The sequence below is a fragment of the Elephantulus edwardii genome, unplaced genomic scaffold (genome assembly GCF_000299155.1).
Source record: "Elephantulus edwardii isolate Elephantulus edwardi_28Jun2011 unplaced genomic scaffold, EleEdw1.0 scaffold00130, whole genome shotgun sequence".
In the NCBI taxonomy this organism is placed as follows: domain Eukaryota; kingdom Metazoa; phylum Chordata; class Mammalia; order Macroscelidea; family Macroscelididae; genus Elephantulus; species Elephantulus edwardii.
The window spans coordinates 8,419,545-8,436,528 of NW_006399880.1; the positions used below are offsets into that span (position 1 = coordinate 8,419,545).

Below are 16,984 nucleotides of genomic sequence, written 5' to 3' on the forward strand. Positions count from 1 at the left end.
ATATTCAATACTCTTCTCCAGCACCACAGCTCAAAGGCATCAATTCTCCTTCTATCATCCCTAGTCATTGTCCAACTTTCTGATACATAGCAAGTAATTGCAAAGACAATTAAAAAACTGAGGTCCTCCTCAGTTTCAGCAAGCAAGGTTGTATCACCTAACGCAGTTAGTTGATGGTCTACCTCCAATCTGATGCCACATTTCTCCTCAGAGAGCCCAGCCTCCTGGATAATCTGTTATGCTTATAGATTAAAAAGGTACAGAGATAGGGCACATCTCTGGTGTACACCCTTCCCAATTTTGAACCATGAAGTGTTTCCTTGTTCTATTAGAACGATTGCCTCCTGGTCCAAGTATGCATCTTGATTGCATTTCGATTGATCTCTAACTGCAACGGTTGATAGAAATAATCTATTTCCTCTTCTTTGGTTGTGGCTTTTGGTGCATGTATTTGAATGATGGTGGTATTCACTGGACTTTCTTGTATGTGTATGGATATTATCCTGTCATTCACAAAATTGTATTTCAAGATGGATCTAGAAATTACTTTTTTACCTATGAAAGTAACCCCATTTTCCTAACCGTTTCACCTCCTGCATAGTAGGTCATATAATTGTCTGACTAAAAATGTCCCATGCCAGTCCGTCTCATTTCACCAGTACCTTGTACGTCAATATTAAGTGTTTTATTTCTTCCTTAACAATATCCAATTTTCCTACATCCATGTTCCAATCACTAGTGTCTGCTTACAGCTGCTCCTCCTTCTATTTGTCTCTGTACTTGTGAGCTCCACCTCAGTTATTATACCTGCTAGTTTTAAGTGTGCTCTATTGTACATAGGGTTTTCTAAGGCCTCCTATTTCTGAAGTGGATGGCCAATTATTCTTCCTAGTCTGTCTTAATTGGAATGCCCAGAGTTACAACGTTACCTGACAGACAAGCATTTTACAGACAAAAGCAGATTAAAGATATTTGCCAATTATAAAAAGAACCAATAGATTAGATTCAGTGTTGTCCTTGCCCTTGGCAGGTGTGTCTTGACCCAACCCTTTGCCTGCTCCACCAGCATTCACTTCTGTTCCCACCTCCTCCACTCAACACGTATCTCCCCTGTCCAGCTCTTGATGTGATGGCTTATATATCAATCTTTCTGGCTTCTGTGGTTCTGAATGCCCCAAGCTGCTGACAGTTTCTGCTGCTGCAGGTAGTGTCTCTTGAGTTTAGGTGTTAGTAAATCCAAATTCCAGGTACTAGTATCAGAGAAGGCTTCCTATCTTAGATGGTTCTGAGGAGAAGTCCTTTAACTTCTGTTCCAGAATTGACTTCTTGTGGCTTAAGGCCTCTTCTCCACCATTTGTACTACACTGTAGTTATAATAGTTTCCCAGGGGCAAATGATTTATCCTACAGGTTGAGTATATAATGTCCTACAGGTTGAGTATATAATGTTGTTTTCTTGGCACGAGAATTTTGGATCAAATCCACCAAAGGATACTGTGAAAGAAAAGGCCTAGTAGTTTACTTCCTTAAAGGTAACAACAGCAAGAATACCCAATAGAATGTTCTACTTTGTAATACACAGGGTTTTCGTGAGTCAATATCAACTAAACAGTAATTACCATCCAGGAAAAATCTGTCTTCCATAAGATAAATATTCAGAGAAATACACAACTGTGAAAATATACACCTTGACTTTGAGTATACAATTGATAAGCCACGAGTTAGGGAGATGACAAATTAGTTAAACCGCCAAGGAATACATTTTTTCAAGCCAGCAAGCCAGCAGTGAAACCAAGGACAAGTTTGCAAACAAATTTTCCCTTTGAAATATATTTTTCAGTAAATAAGAATTTGTAAATAAAGATGAAATTATTGTTTGGCACCCCTCATCTCTGATTGTGTTGATACTTAAAATTAATGTTGATTTCACCTTCCTCTGATATGTTCTATTTTGAAACATAATTGCATACAGTCTAGTTGTGATTCTTTAATAGAAGGTGTCAAAATTGAGTTGTGCTGACTTGTTTTTTCATTCATTCAATATCCCTTAGTAACCTACTGAATATTGAAAGACTGAGTAATACAGAGTTTTGTAAGGCATGACTTTTGCCTTTAATACATATATAATCTAATACTATAGAATATACTTCTGTTGTTCTTGCTATTGTTAGGTGCCATCAAGTTGGTAGCAAGTCTGTGAACAACAGATATGAACTATTCCTTATGTTTAACTCCATTGTTGCAGTCACAGTGTCAATGCATCTGGTTGAAGATCTTCCTCTCTTTCTCTGATTCTCCACATCTCCCAGTATGATGCCTTTCTGCAAGGACTGACTCCTTAAAGTTTCACCATATTTTAGTACAATGAGACCCTGATTTCACTTCCTCCGAGACAGATCTATTTGATGTCTTGCCTGTCCTTGTGATACTTGATATTCTTAACCAGCACCACAACTCAAAGGCATGCATTCTTCTGTCATCCTTCTTCATGGCCTAATTTTCAGAGGCATAGTAAGCAATCGAGAAAACTTGGGTTGGGGACACCTTAGGCCTCAAGCTTATATCATTGTTCTTTCATCCTCTGGAGAAGTACCTAACAGATTTTCCCAATGCAGCATGACTATTGGTTTCTTTATTGCTAGTACCAGGATGTTGTAGATCCAAGCAAGATGAAATAGTTGATAACTTCAATTGCTTCTCCATCTATGATGATGTGGCTTTTTGTCCCAGTGGTGAGGATTTTTTTTGATGTTGAGATATGATCCATAATGAAGACTATAGTCCTTGGTCTTCTGGAATAAGTGCTTCAAATTCTCCTCACTCTGGCAAGCAAGATCATGACATTTGTTGATGAGTCTTCCTCTGATCTTGATGCCATGTTCATAAAGTCTAGGTTTTCAAAAGATTTTCTGAGCATATAGACTGAACAGGTATGAAGAACAGATAGGACCCTGACACACATTTTTCTTGATTTTAAACCATGCATTGTTCCCTTGCTCTGTTCACACAAAAGCCTCTTGGTCTAGGTATAAGCTTTGCATGAGCACAATTAAGTGTCCTGGGATTCCCACTCTTCTCAGTGTTAGCAGTAATTTGTTGTGGCCCACACAGTCAAATCACTTTGTGTAATCAATAAAATACAGATAGACAACCTCATGGTATTCTCTGCTTTCTGCCAAAATCTAAATGACATCAGCAATTATGTCCCTGATGCCACAGCATCTTTTATACCCAGCCTGACCTTCTGGCATTTCTCCATCAATGCACCGTTCTAGCCATTTTTGGATGATCTTCAGCAAGATTCTGCTTAAATGCGATATTGATTCTATTATTTGATAATGTCCACATTCTGTTGTATCATCATTTTGGGAAATGGGAACAAATATGGATGGCTTCCGGTCAGTTGGACAGGTAGAGTCAACAGCAAATAACAACTGTCTTGAAAGAACAACTTTACTACAGGTATCTTCATAGCTAAGTCCTGATGTCAAATCAGTTATGACTCATAGTAACCATATGCATGATGACCCCGAACCTGCCCTTCCTGTGCCATCCTCACTAACTGTGACACACTTGAGACCACTGTTGCAGTCACAGTGCCAAGCTATCTTGTGAAGGTCTCCCTCTTCCAAAGCAAGATACCCTCCTCTTAGAAGGGTAGTATCTAACAACATGCTCAAAGTATGTGAGATGGAATTTCACCATCCTTGCCTCCAAGGAACACCCTGTTTTCACTTTCTTCAGGAAAGACCTGTTTGCTCTCTTGGCAGCCCACAGGATATTCAGTATTCTTCTCTAGCACCACAAAGCAAAGGTATAGATTCTTGTTCTGTTATCTTTAGACATTGTCCAACTCTTAGATACATAGCAAGTAACTGAAAAGACCATGGCTTGGATCAGGTGCTTCTTAGTCTTTAACTTTGCAAATGGAGGCCCTGCTATCCTGCCTTGACCTGTTGACTCTGGGCCTTGTTGGGTATTGCCATGCTACTTCACCTGCCTGCCAGGCCCAGCATCTACGTGCCTTCCAGGGTCTTATATCACCACATTGGCAAGGGATTTCTCTTTACTGTATCACACCTTCATGCTTGCTTATGCTTTAGCTTTGCTTTTAGAGCTATAACACTTATCTGTCAGGTTCTGGTACTGGGGGATTGATTTGCATATTACTGCTCTTAATAGCTTAGATATGTATATGATCGCTTATTTATAATCTACTCTTACATGTACAGTGTTTGTCTACAAGTTGCTGTAATAAAGGGAAGCTATCAAATTATGACACACTAGTAAAAAGGATTGGAACGTATGAGGTATGAATCTAGGAAAAAATAAATCTTGTAAAAAATAAAATAACACACATAAAGACTGACATTTTGGGTATGAGTGAGCTGAAAGTGAGTGGCATTGACCACTTTTAATCAATTAATATGATCTGTGCCAGGAATAAAAAGTGAGGAAGAACAGAGTTGCTTTCATAGCAAAAAAAAAGACCATTTTAAGATTCATTCTAAAGTATAATGCTGTGAGTTATAGGATTCAGGAAATTCTGTTAACAAAACAAAACTATTACTAAATATACTCTCCAACAACTAAAGGCAAATAAGAGGAAATTGAAGATTTCTACTAACTTTCACAGTCTGAAATAAACATGCAATCAAGATTTATGAATATTATGAGATATAATCTCACTCCAATAAGACTAGCAAAATTTAACAGAACAGCAAGCAACAAATGCTGGCGAGGTTGTGGAGAAACTGGAACCCTTATTCACTGTTGGTGGGAGTGTAAAATGATGCAACCACTATGGAAGGCGGTATGGAGCTTTCTCAAAAAGTTACAAATAGAAATACCATTTGACCCAGCAGTTCCACTACTGGGAATATACCCCATAAAGACCATAGCTGACATCCAAGCAGATATATGCACACCCATGTTTATTGCAGCTTTGTTCACAATAGCAAGGAGTTGGAAACAACCTAAGTGCCCATCAACAAATGAATGGATAGAGAAGCTGTGGTATATTCACACAATGGAATACTACGCTCCATTGAAAAATAAGGAACTCATGCAATATTATCCAAAATGTGTGACCCTGGAGGACATTATGCTGAGTGAAATATCTCAGTCACCAAAGGACAAATACTACATGGTGCCACTGTTGTAGAATGAGGCTGACATCAGGGTAGGCAGTAAGACTCAGAAAAACTGGAATAAGGGTTGCAGAGTGGAGTATACTCGGGGTAGGGGTAGGGGGCTGCAGGGGGATTGTATACCAATGAAGGAGTTTTTTCTTTTGCTTTCCAAGGAGAAGAGCAAACTGGGGGTGGGGGTGGAGTGGGAGGGCAGAAAAGTGCAACAATGAATGAATGGAAATCCAAAATCTCCGTAAATGTTCATTGAAATGAATTTAAAAAAAAAAAAAAAAAAAAAAAAAAAAAAAAGATTTATGAATAATAACTAGGATTGTTGTTGTGTGCCTTTGAGTTGAAATCAATTCATACTTGATTTTCAAGGGCAGTTAATAGCAAGCAAGGAGATTGCTCATCCTTTCTCCTCAGAAGCATGTGGATTTGAACTATGTGCAGTACAGTTTCTTCTCACTAGGTGACTGTTGTTAGGTGCTGTTGAGTCAAATACAATTCATAGCAACTTTATGAACAAGAGATCTGAACCCTGTCCTATCCTGTGCCATCCTCATACTTCCGGACACATTAGAACCCATTGTATCAACCACCATGTCAATCTACCTGGTAGAGGGTCTTCCTCTCCTTTGTCAACCCTCTACCTTTCTGAGCATCATGTCTTTCTCCAAGGAACAGCTCCTACTAGCAACATGCCTGAGGCATGTGAGGCAAAGCCCCATCATCTTTGCCTCCAAGAAGCACTCATGTTTCACCCTCTCCAAGACATATCTGTTTGTTTTCTTGGCTGTCCATGGGATGTTCAGTGCTCTTCTCCAACACCACAGTTCAAATATATCAATTCTTCTTCTTCCATTCTGATTCATCATCCAGCTCTCAGACGCATAACAGGTAATTGGAAAGACCATGGTCTGAATCCTCAAACTGACATCATTACTCCTCGATAATTTGGAGAATTCCCTAACTGCAGACATTCCCAATGATCTATGTCTCTTGATTTCCTGACTGTTAATACCGTTAATACCAAGGGTGTTAATTGTGGATCCAAGTGAGACAAATTTGTTGAAATTTGTTGAAAGTTTCAATCTTTTCTCCCTATATATGACTTTCAGTAAAGTGGTAAGAATCTTTGTTTTCTTGACATTTGAGAAGCAATCCATATTGAAGTTTGTATACTTTGATTTTCTGCAGCAAGTGCTTCAAGTCCTTCTCACTTTCAACAAGCAAGACTGTGTCATCTGCATAACACATGTTATTGATCTAGGTGACTAGATTACACAAATTGGAAATAAAAAAGAAGTATTGGTAGACATAAATTACAGACTTGTCACAGAAATGAGGCTAGAGATTGATTGAATTGTTTACAATCAATGATTTATTATTGCAAGTACATTTTATAGAAAGCATAAATGGTGATTACACATAAATGGTGTACACATGGATCTAACCTGACAGACCACACAGGAACCAGTGTTGACTACATCTGTGGAAATACATATGTGGGAAGAATTGTTGAATAAGCTCAGCATCAGCTGTTAAAACCAGGTTAGGTGCTGGCTATGGAATAGACCCTCAGCTGCTTATATACTTATATTGTTATAAGTTACATATGTTTAAACTGACACAGAAGAAAATGAAAAAAAATCCCCCAAACCTCAAATATGATGTTGAATCTATCCCACCTGAATTTAATAACTATCTCAAAAGTAAGTCTGAGGTCCTGAGCATTAATATTTGAAGGCTAGTGAGCTGTGGGATGACATCAAGGGCATCATTAAGAAGAAAGCAAATGGTCATTTCAAAGACAGAGGAGGAAGAGAAGACAAAATAGATGTCAAAAAAGACTGAAAATTGCACTGAAGTGTTGAAAAGGGAGGGAAACAAAGGGAGGAAATAACAAACTAAGAGAAATATGAATAAAGGATTTCAAAGAGAAACTCAAGATGACAAAGCAAAGTGTTACAACAAAGGATTAGTCAAGTGAAAATTTGGATAGCCTAAACCATAGGTCCATTCTCAGCAATGATCTATATACTTTGGGTGACAAACAACTTTGATAATTCTCAGATTTATTTGGAAATCCCTGGGGGAACAAACGGTACCATGCTGGCATAATGCATTGCATATTGCACACTGGGCTTCTAATACAAGGATAAGCTGCACTAAAGATGTTGGCAAAAACCAGGCCCCAGGAGTTGATGGGAGACCAATTGACATGTTTCCACAAACAGATTTAGTCCTGGATGTGCTCACGGGCTGTGTCTAGAAATTTGGAAGACAGCTAGCTGCCAGGCCAACAGACTGGAGATCTAAATTGCTCCAATTTCCAAAAAGCTGTCGTCTAAACAAAGCAAAGAAACACTGCATCGTTTAAAATAAAGAAGAATGTGCATCAGGGTGGTATCCTTTCTCCAAACCTGTTTAATCTCTATGTGAAACTCATCAAATAAGGCCGTGGAAAATTATCTAAGTTATGCCAACTGAGCCAGTGGTCCTGCGAGATTTGGACATATGTTTAGCTATGTCTAGGAAGTATCCCTACCTGTACTTCCTATGTTATTTATTGTATATTCGAATATATGTGTAGTCCATGAAAACATGTATATGTACATATATTAAAATATGCCTACATATGCAACATATGCTCTAAAAGGTTCTCACCCTCATTTAGCATGTATATCTACTATGTAGTCATTATCATGCTTTTCTTCTTCTTTTTACTGCTGTAGTTGACTTGATTGTACAGGTTATAGCATTTACCATAGTGGTTTTTATTCTTGTATAGCTCTGTGTCTTCATTTACCTTGGTCAAGTTGTGCTGACTTCCCCAATATTGTGTATTGCCTTTACCATCAGCAGAATTATTGCAAGGCTGCTCTCTAGTTACTCAGTTATTTTTCATTAGACTTCTTTAGAAACCGAGACAAAGCTCACCAGGATACAGAAGTAAGAACTCAGGGTTGCCTGTGCAGAAGCCATATACGTGGCTTAGAGGTAGTCCTCTTTTAGTGAATTTGAATAACTTGCTAACATTTGTATATGCTTGAAAATATTGTTGTGGCCATTTCCTTAGGGAGGACAGAAGTAAGAAATATGAACCAATTGATGTTTAGGTATGAAACACACTCTGTGAAGTTAATAAACCATATTCAATTATGAATACAGTTTTTGATTGCTTGGAAACCACTCATTTTTACTTTCCTTAGCAGACAAAATTATTGGTTCCTAAAAAAAATAGTTCTGCCATCTAATAGTTGTTCTTATAAGTGAATAAGCAATTACTTGTTTAATGGCAGTTTAGTTGTAGAAATTATGGGGAAACAATATGGGTCCAAAGAAGAAGATTGTTGACAGAAGTAGAAAGAACTCAGTCCAGGTGGTTGAGATGGCTACAGTAGGTCAATAATGACTTCAGGCCAAAGTCCTGAGTTCCTAAAGTCACACAATAGTGATGACCAGATACTTGATCTTAGAGGAATCTCTGATTGCATTTATTATCAGCACATTAAGGGCATTTATGACATTGGTGGCATATTTAATGTTATTCAGTACTTTGCAAAAAAAGGTGTGCTAAATATATCTCAATATACTTGTTTTTTAAAAAATATTTAAAACAAAACAAAAGTTTCTTTAATTCAAGAAGTATTGAAGAGAAAACTATAGTAACTAGTCAGTAAAACCTGACACAGAAGCCAATGACAGATAGGAATCCAACAAGACAAGACATGAATGTACCATGTTAATAACTCCCAGGCGCCTTATGAGATATGTCTGAACTGAGTTCTAGATCATGGCTGCAAAATTACTTCCTATTTGTAAATATAGTTAAGCAAGATAGTTAGGGAGACATACTTATTTCTATACTTTGAGAGTTTAAAATAACATTAATTTGCTTTATCTATTTAATGTGAATTCACATAATTGCCTCCATATACAGTTGTTGTTAAATGCCATTGGGTTGATTATGGCTCACAGAAAACCCATGAACAACAGATCTGAACCTTGCCCTATCCTGTACCATTTGCAAATTATCTGATATGCCCAAGCCCACTGTTACAGTCACTATGTCAATCCATCTTGTGTGGGTTTTGTTAAGGAATATATATATATGTCAAGGACTCTCCTTCATAGGGTTGCTATGAGTTGCCTGTGACTCGACGGCACTTAACAACTATATATATATATGGAGAGAGAGAGAGAAGAGAGAAGAGAAAATATCTTTTTTATATTGGATTTCATACAAAATTTGTATATTTTGTGTTTCATTCACGTATACTGCGTTTCACACATTCCTTCATTCACATTGCTTTATACGATCATTTTCATACATTGCATTTTATAAAACCAATCACCATTGATCTATGTCTCTCACTCCATCTTTTCAGGTCCCCACTGGATCCTTTCTAATTCCTTCTCCCTTTGCTCACCAAACTCTGTGATTCCATGATCTCTCCCTCTCCCTCTCCCCACCCTCAGACCCTCTGACTTCTCCTCTTCCTACTTTGGACTTTTATACACATCTTACTAGTTATCCTTCTATTTTTACAATCATGGTCTCATGCAGTATTTGTCCTTATAAAATGGAATTAGTTCATTCAATAACTTAGTCTCTAGCCTCTTCACACAATCTATCCTCTTCACACAAGAGAATACCATGCAGAACTCAGGAACAATGACTTAAAAAATACTGTATAACATGAGAAAGACTCGAGGCCATTAAGCTGAATGAACTAACTCAATTCATCTTGTTTATGTCTTCCCTTCCCAGCATGAGGTCTATTTCCAATGACTGACCTCACCTGACAGAGGACTGAATATTCCATGAACTATCGAAAGAACAAATCTGTCATGGAGCAAGTGCAACAAGTATGTTCCTTAGGTGGTGGTGGTGTTGTTAGATGCCATTGAGTTGAGTTGTGACCCTATGAATAACAACAGATCCAAATCCTGTCCTATTCTTCACTTTCTATAGTAGGATTCAATTAATCTATGCAGAAATTTCATAGAGATCTTTTCAGCATTATGCAGCATAGCTCCTTTCAGTTCCCAGACAGTTTTATTCTTAGTAAATAATCCCTCTTTCATCACAAAACGGAACTTGCTGGAAAAGGAACCAAAGAGAAATGCTGTTTTATCTCACCCGTCCTCTCAGAAGCTCATACGCTGTCACTCCCAGGGACCACCAGTCAACAGCAAAAGAATAACCTGCTTCTCTTCTGGAGTTGAACATCTCAGGTGCTGAAAACACAAAATAATACAGGTAAACATTGTTCCTCAAGTATTTAGTAATTTTATTTTCCCCAATATGTACATCCATAGGATAACTGCAAATATGAAAGGAATAACACATTTATGGAAGTTTATCACCCATGCTAGGTTGCTAACACCATGTTTGTTTTTCTAACTTCCTAATCTCTCCCTGTAGTGGACAGTTTGTGCTAAAGGATCTAAATGTGTAGTATGTTGTGAATGGTGCTCACAAATTGGTTTAGAGTGTATTGAATTGGTTTTCCATCCTGGAGTTACATATCAAGTGCAAGGTCTGTGCCAGCAACACCCTACTGTGGTAAGAGAAGGAGGAAGACAAAGTGAGTACTGTGGGGAATATCAAGCTTCTGGCAGATAATACATACGGAGAGGGGGTCTGGTGGCCTAGTGGGTAGGGAGTGCTCTGTCAACTCAAATGTAGGAAGTCTGAATCCACCAGCTTCTCCTCACAAGAAAAGTGAGCAATCTATCCCTATGTTATTTTCAACCTCTGAAAACTCACTATAGTATCAGCTATGAGTCAATTCTAGTTTAATGACAAAGAGTTTGAGTCTGGGTCTGCAGGGAGTTGCATTGCTAATCCAAAGATGGTGTCTCCCCGGCACTTCAAATTTATCAACAGTTATGCAGGAGAAAGATGGGCAAATTTTGAATTTATATGTGATTTACAGCCTCTGAAAACCTACTGAAGGGTCAGCTAGGAGTAAACTCTGACTTCATAGCACTGCCTGAATGGCAACTGTGTAACATTTACACTTGATAACCCTACTTAATTGAACTAATTCTTCCAGAAAGCAGTGTGAAGAGTCAATTTGATCCTCAGATATTACATCTATCCCCTTCCATTTATGCATCCCCTAAGCAAGATGATTTGGAGCACTGGTGGCAGAGTCTGCAAGAAGTTGCACTGCAAACCCAAAGGCCAGGTCTCTCTCACAGTTCAAATCCTCCAGCGGCTCTGAGGGAGAAAGATGGGCATCCTCGTCTCATATGTTTTATAAACACAATGGAGGACCATCTGTGAATCACTTCTTCCATAGCAATGAGTTAAGCACTTTGACAAATATAGTAGACATCAATAGAAGCTGCTACAATTTCTTCCAAGCACATTCTTAAATCCCAAGAGGTGTACTTAGGAAAAACGAAGCACAAAGAAAGGGTAGGTGTCTTGCCTGCCTGTTTACTCCTACTGTTATAATATCCTATAGAAGCTTATATTTAAGTCATTCAAAAGAAATTTGTTGAATGAACAAATAAACAAATGTATTAGCCAAGCACAAGCTTCTGATCATTAACTCTGGAGCCATACTGCCTGGGTTTTAATTTTGTCTTCACCAGTTATTTTGATTGGCTGATAAATCATTTGGCTAAGCCGAAGACTCTGAGCAAAATCAGAATTTAAAAGGTGAACATTAATAGTTGAGAAACTGAATAAAATTATGCTTACCAAAACCTGAAAAAAATCAACATGTTATGTTTCTTTGCACCTGAGACCCTGGGATGAAAACTAACCTTCACACACAGAATTACATGCAGATTGTACATGGGTTCTGCATGAGGCATTAAGTTTTCTCAGAAAAGCACTGTGGACATCAGAGTGGTAGAATGGAATGCTGCCATCCCAATATCCAGTATTGATTCTGACTCAGCTTGCTGTAGCTGGATTAAGTGGGTCTCACTCCCTAGAGAAGTCACCTTTCATGCATCACTGCATCTTTCCTGTGAGTCTCAGTTTGGGAGATAATAACCTTGACCCTCACAATACACAATGGAGTGTATGAGATGTACTACATTTACGCTTTCCCTTATCAGCATCTCACAGCAAGTCATCTCAGAGAGTCCCCCAGGTAATAGGCCTCTCATCCAGAGAAACTGCAGAAAACTCTGAGGGACCAATAGACACAAAGTGCTAAGAGAACACATAACTGAATGAACATTATTCTGTTAAAGTTATGCATCCAGTCACCTTGGATAGTCCTCGGAGTATGAGTGTGTTCTTTTCTCCTCTCCTGCTTTTGTATCTGCAAGCAGGAAAACATATGGATATGCCTCCATGCACTTAACAAACATATTTGGTATGTGATGGACTGAAGAAGTTTTGTGGAAATGTAAAAAAAAAAAAAGGATAGATATTTTTTTGAGTCCTGAGTATTTTAAAAACCAGATCATGGACATATTGACGTATTTCCATCTCTCTTTCAAGAAGATTATCTATGCCTGAAAGATTACAATGAAAAATTGGTGAAAGATTACATTTCCTTTAAAAAGACCTTCAGATTGTTCTTTCCCCCAAGTATGTTTATGTACACATTCATTAAACTATATGTTGTTGTTGTTGTTATTGTTGTTGTTAGGTGCCATTGAGCCGAGTATGACTCATAGTGACTATGAACAACAGATCTGAACCCTGTCCTGTCCTGTGCCATCTTCACACTTCCTGACACATTAGAGTTCATTGCTGCAGTCAATGTGCCATTTCATCTGGTCAAGTGTCCTTCTCTCCTTCATCAACCCTTTACCTTTCCAAGCAAGCGTCATGCCCCTCTCCAAGGAATAGCCCCTTCTAGCAACATGCCTGAAGTATAGGAGGTGAAGTCTCAGCACTCTGCATGCATCCTCTGCAAGGCATATTTATTTGTTCTTTTGCCATCCATGGGATATTCAGTGCTCTTCTCCAACACCAGCATTCAAATGCATGAATTCTTCTGTCACCCTTATTTATTGTCCAGCAGAGCAACGTCTGTATTTCATTGGCTGCAAAAGCATGATTACAACAAATTGTGGCTAACTCTGAGAAAAATGGCAATCCATGAGAAACCTATACTTGGACCAGGAAGTGGTCATTAGAACAGAGTAAGAAAACATTGCATGGTTCAAAATCAGGAAAGGTGTATGCCAGGTATGGGTTCTTTCTCTGTACCTTTTCAACCTATATGCTGAACAGAAAATGTTGGGGCCTGGGCTCTATGAGGAGAAACGTGGCATCAGGATTGGAGGAAGACTCATTAACAACATGCATTATCCACATGACACAGCCTTGCTTGCTGAAGTTGAGGAGGACCTAAGGCATTTGCTCCAGAAGGTGGACTGTCAACTTCAATATGGATTTAAGATGAACATCAAGGAAATAAAGATTCTCTGCACTGGGCCAATTGGCAGCACCATAATAGATGGAGAAGAGACTGAACTTGTTAATGGCTAGCTTATTTGGCTTCTCAGTCAACATTCTCGACATCAGCAGTCAGTCAGGAAATCAAAAGGTAAATCACATTGGAAAAATCTGCTGTCAGGGATCACTCCAAAGTATTGAAGAGCAATGATGTTAGCCTAGAGACTAAGTATGCCTGAACTAGGCCTAGCTATTTGCAATTACTTGTTATAAATGAGAAAGCTAGACAATGGCTATGGATAATAGAAGAATTGATGCCTCTGAGCTGTAGTGTTGGGGAAAGCATTGAATATTCCCTGGACTGCTAAGAGAATAAACAGGTAGTGCTGGAGAGGATGAAACTAGGCTGCATCTCCAAGGCAAATGTTCTGAAGCTCCATCTGAAATACTTTGGGCATGTTGCTGGGAAGGACCAGTCCTCAGAGAGGGACGTCATACTTGGAAGGGTGGAGGGAGAGTGCAAAAGAAGAAGATCCTGGATGAGAAGGAATTAGCTCAAGATAGAGCAGGTTTCAGAGCTGTTGTACGTAGGGTGGCTATGAGTTGCAAGCAATTCAATGACACATAACAACTACAATGGAAACAAGTCGTCTTCCAAGCACAATGTCCTTCTGCAAGGACTCATTTCTTCTGATAATGTGTCTGATAACTTTATACATTCTCCTCTAAGGAGCATTCTGACTGTACTTCTTCCCAAAGTGATTTGTTTGTTCTTTCTGTGAGTCCATGGTATAGTTAGTCTACATTCTCACCAATACCATAATCCAAAGACATCCAATTTTTTATATCTTACTGCTTATCTAGCTTTTGTATACACATGAAATGGATGAAAATATCATGGTTTGGTCAGGTGCACTTGTTTTGAAATGACATTTTTGTTTTTTAGTACTTCAAAGATGTCTTTGTATATTTCTGCATTGCAACATATTGTTTGATTCATTAGCTTCTGCTTCCCTGAATACTGATTATGTACCCCAAACAAAAAAATGAACTCCTTGAAAATGTCAATCCTTTCTCCATTCATCATGGTGCTGTGTGTATATATATGTGCGTATGCTATTAATTATTGCTGATTACACCTCATAATAATCTTATATAATGAAATATTGCCATTCCTGCACCATCTTCACAATCATTAATATGTTGAAGTCAATATTTTTCCAGTCACTTGTGGCATAGTATGCAAGGAATTATACTGCCAACCCATAGGCAGGCAGTTGGAATTCCCCATCAGTTTCATGGGTGAAAGATGAACACAGTCTTCTCCCATATGATTTATAGCCTCTGAAAACCCACTGGAGGGTCTGCTGTGAGTCAGTTCCAACTTGCTGGCAAGGAGTTGGTTTTGAGTTGAAGTCTTTATATATAAAAACACATAATTTTTGTGACAGTACAGGGCATATTTAGTACTCTTCTCCAACATTATACCTCAAAGGCATTGATTCATCTTTGGCCATTATTATTCAATGTCAAACTTTTGGATGCATAGGAAATAACTGAAAATACCATGGTGAAGAGATTGAGATTGTTAACAACTTTAGTTTGCTTGGCTCCATGGTCAACATCCTTGGCACCAGCAGCCAGGAAATAAAAAAAAAAACAACCCAAAAAACATATTGTGATGGGAAAGTCTGCTGTTAGGGACCTCTCCAGGGTACTGAAGAGCGATGGTGTCACTCTGGAGACTAAGGTGCATCTGATACAGGCTATGGTCTTTGCAATCACTTGTTATACATCAAAGAATTGGACAATGACTAGGGAGGATAGAAGGAGAATTGATACCTTTGAGCTGTGGTGCTGGAGAAGAGTATTGAATATACCATGGACTGCCAGGAAAACAAACAGATTCATCCTGGAGAGGGTTAAACCAAGCTACTCCTTGGAGGCAAGGATTCTGGGGCTTCGTTTGATATACTTTGGACATGTAAGAAGGGACAGGTCCTTGAAGATGGACATCATGCTTGGGAGGGTGGAGGGACAGAGCAAGAGAGGAAGGCCCTCTATGAGGTGGATTGATTCAGTGACTGGGGTAATCAGGATGGGTGTGTCGGAGGCAGTGAAATTGACACAGGATAGAGTAGGGTTTAGGGCTGTTGAACATAGGATCACTATGAGTCGCAAGCGACAACGATGACAAGGTCAGGCAAACCTTAGTCTATAAACTGATATCTTTTCTCTTTAGAACTTTACAAAGGCCCTTATAGGCAGTATTTCCAAATGCAGTATGTCTTCTGATTTCTTTTTAAAAAATAGTAGTTGCAGACTGACTTGTCTTTTGATTGCAGACACAGAATTTCATCTTCTGGTTTCCTGGCTGCTAGAACCAAAAGTGTTGATTGTGGAGACAAGCAAACTGAAGCTGTCAACAATCTCAATCTCTTCACCATCTATCATGATTTGCCAATTGGCCCAGTGGTGCGAATCTTTGTTTTCTTGATGTTGGGCTTCAATCCACATTTATGGCTATAGTCCTCGACTTTCTGCAGCAAGCGTGTCAGATCCTCCCTGATTTCAGCAAGCAGGGTTTTGTCACCTCCTCCAATCCTGATACCACATTTCTCCATATAGAGCCCAGCCTCTCAGATTATCTGTTCTGCAAATAGATTGAAAAGGTATGGAGATAGGACACATCCCTGGCATGCACTTTTATCAATTTTGAACCATTTAGCATTTTCTTGCTCTTTTCTGATGACTGCTTCTTAGTCTAAGTACAGGTTTCTTATAAACATGATCAAATGTTCTGGGATTCCCTCTCTTCTCAGAGTTTACCACAATTTGTTGTGATCCACACAGTCAAATGCCTCTGCATAGTCAATGAAACACAGATAGACATTCCTCTGGTAGTCAGGGACCTCTCCAGAGTACTGAAGAGCAATGTTGTCAATCTGGAGACTGAGGTGTGTCTGATCCAGGCCATAGTCTTCACTATTACTTACTATGCATTAGAAAGCTGAACAATTATAATGATAGAAGGAAAACTGATACCTTAGAGCTATGGTGCAGGAGAAGAGTACAAAATATAACATGGACTGCCAGGAGCATAAATAACTTTGTCATGTTTTTTTTATGTGCCGTCAAGTCACCTGTGACTCATTGCGACCCTATGTACAACAGCCCTAAACTCTGCCTTACCCTGTGCCAATCTCACCATCTCTGACACACCTACCCCCATTACCACAGTCACTGAATCAATCTATCTCATTGAGAGTCTTTCTCTCCTGCTCTGTCTCTCCACCCTTCCAAGCATGACATCCTTCTCAAAGGACTGGTCACTCCTTGCAATATGTCCAAAGTATGTCAGACAGAGCTTCAAAATCCTTGTCTCCAAGGAGCAGCCTGGCTTCACCCTCTCCAGGACAAATCTGTTTGTTTTCCTAGCAGTCCATGGTATATTCAATACTCTTCTC

The 16,984-nt window shown here is 38.9% G+C and overlaps 1 protein-coding gene across 1 annotated transcript in view; it reads right to left on the bottom strand.

The window, feature by feature from the left end:
• STK32A (serine/threonine kinase 32A) overlaps positions 1-16,984 on the bottom strand; it is a 252,339-nt gene that overhangs the window by 48,274 nt on the left and 187,081 nt on the right. The window contains exon 6 of the mRNA XM_006893734.1: positions 10,281-10,378. Within this exon, the coding sequence (XP_006893796.1) occupies positions 10,281-10,378 (98 nt within the window). The remainder of the gene's footprint in view (positions 1-10,280; positions 10,379-16,984) is intronic.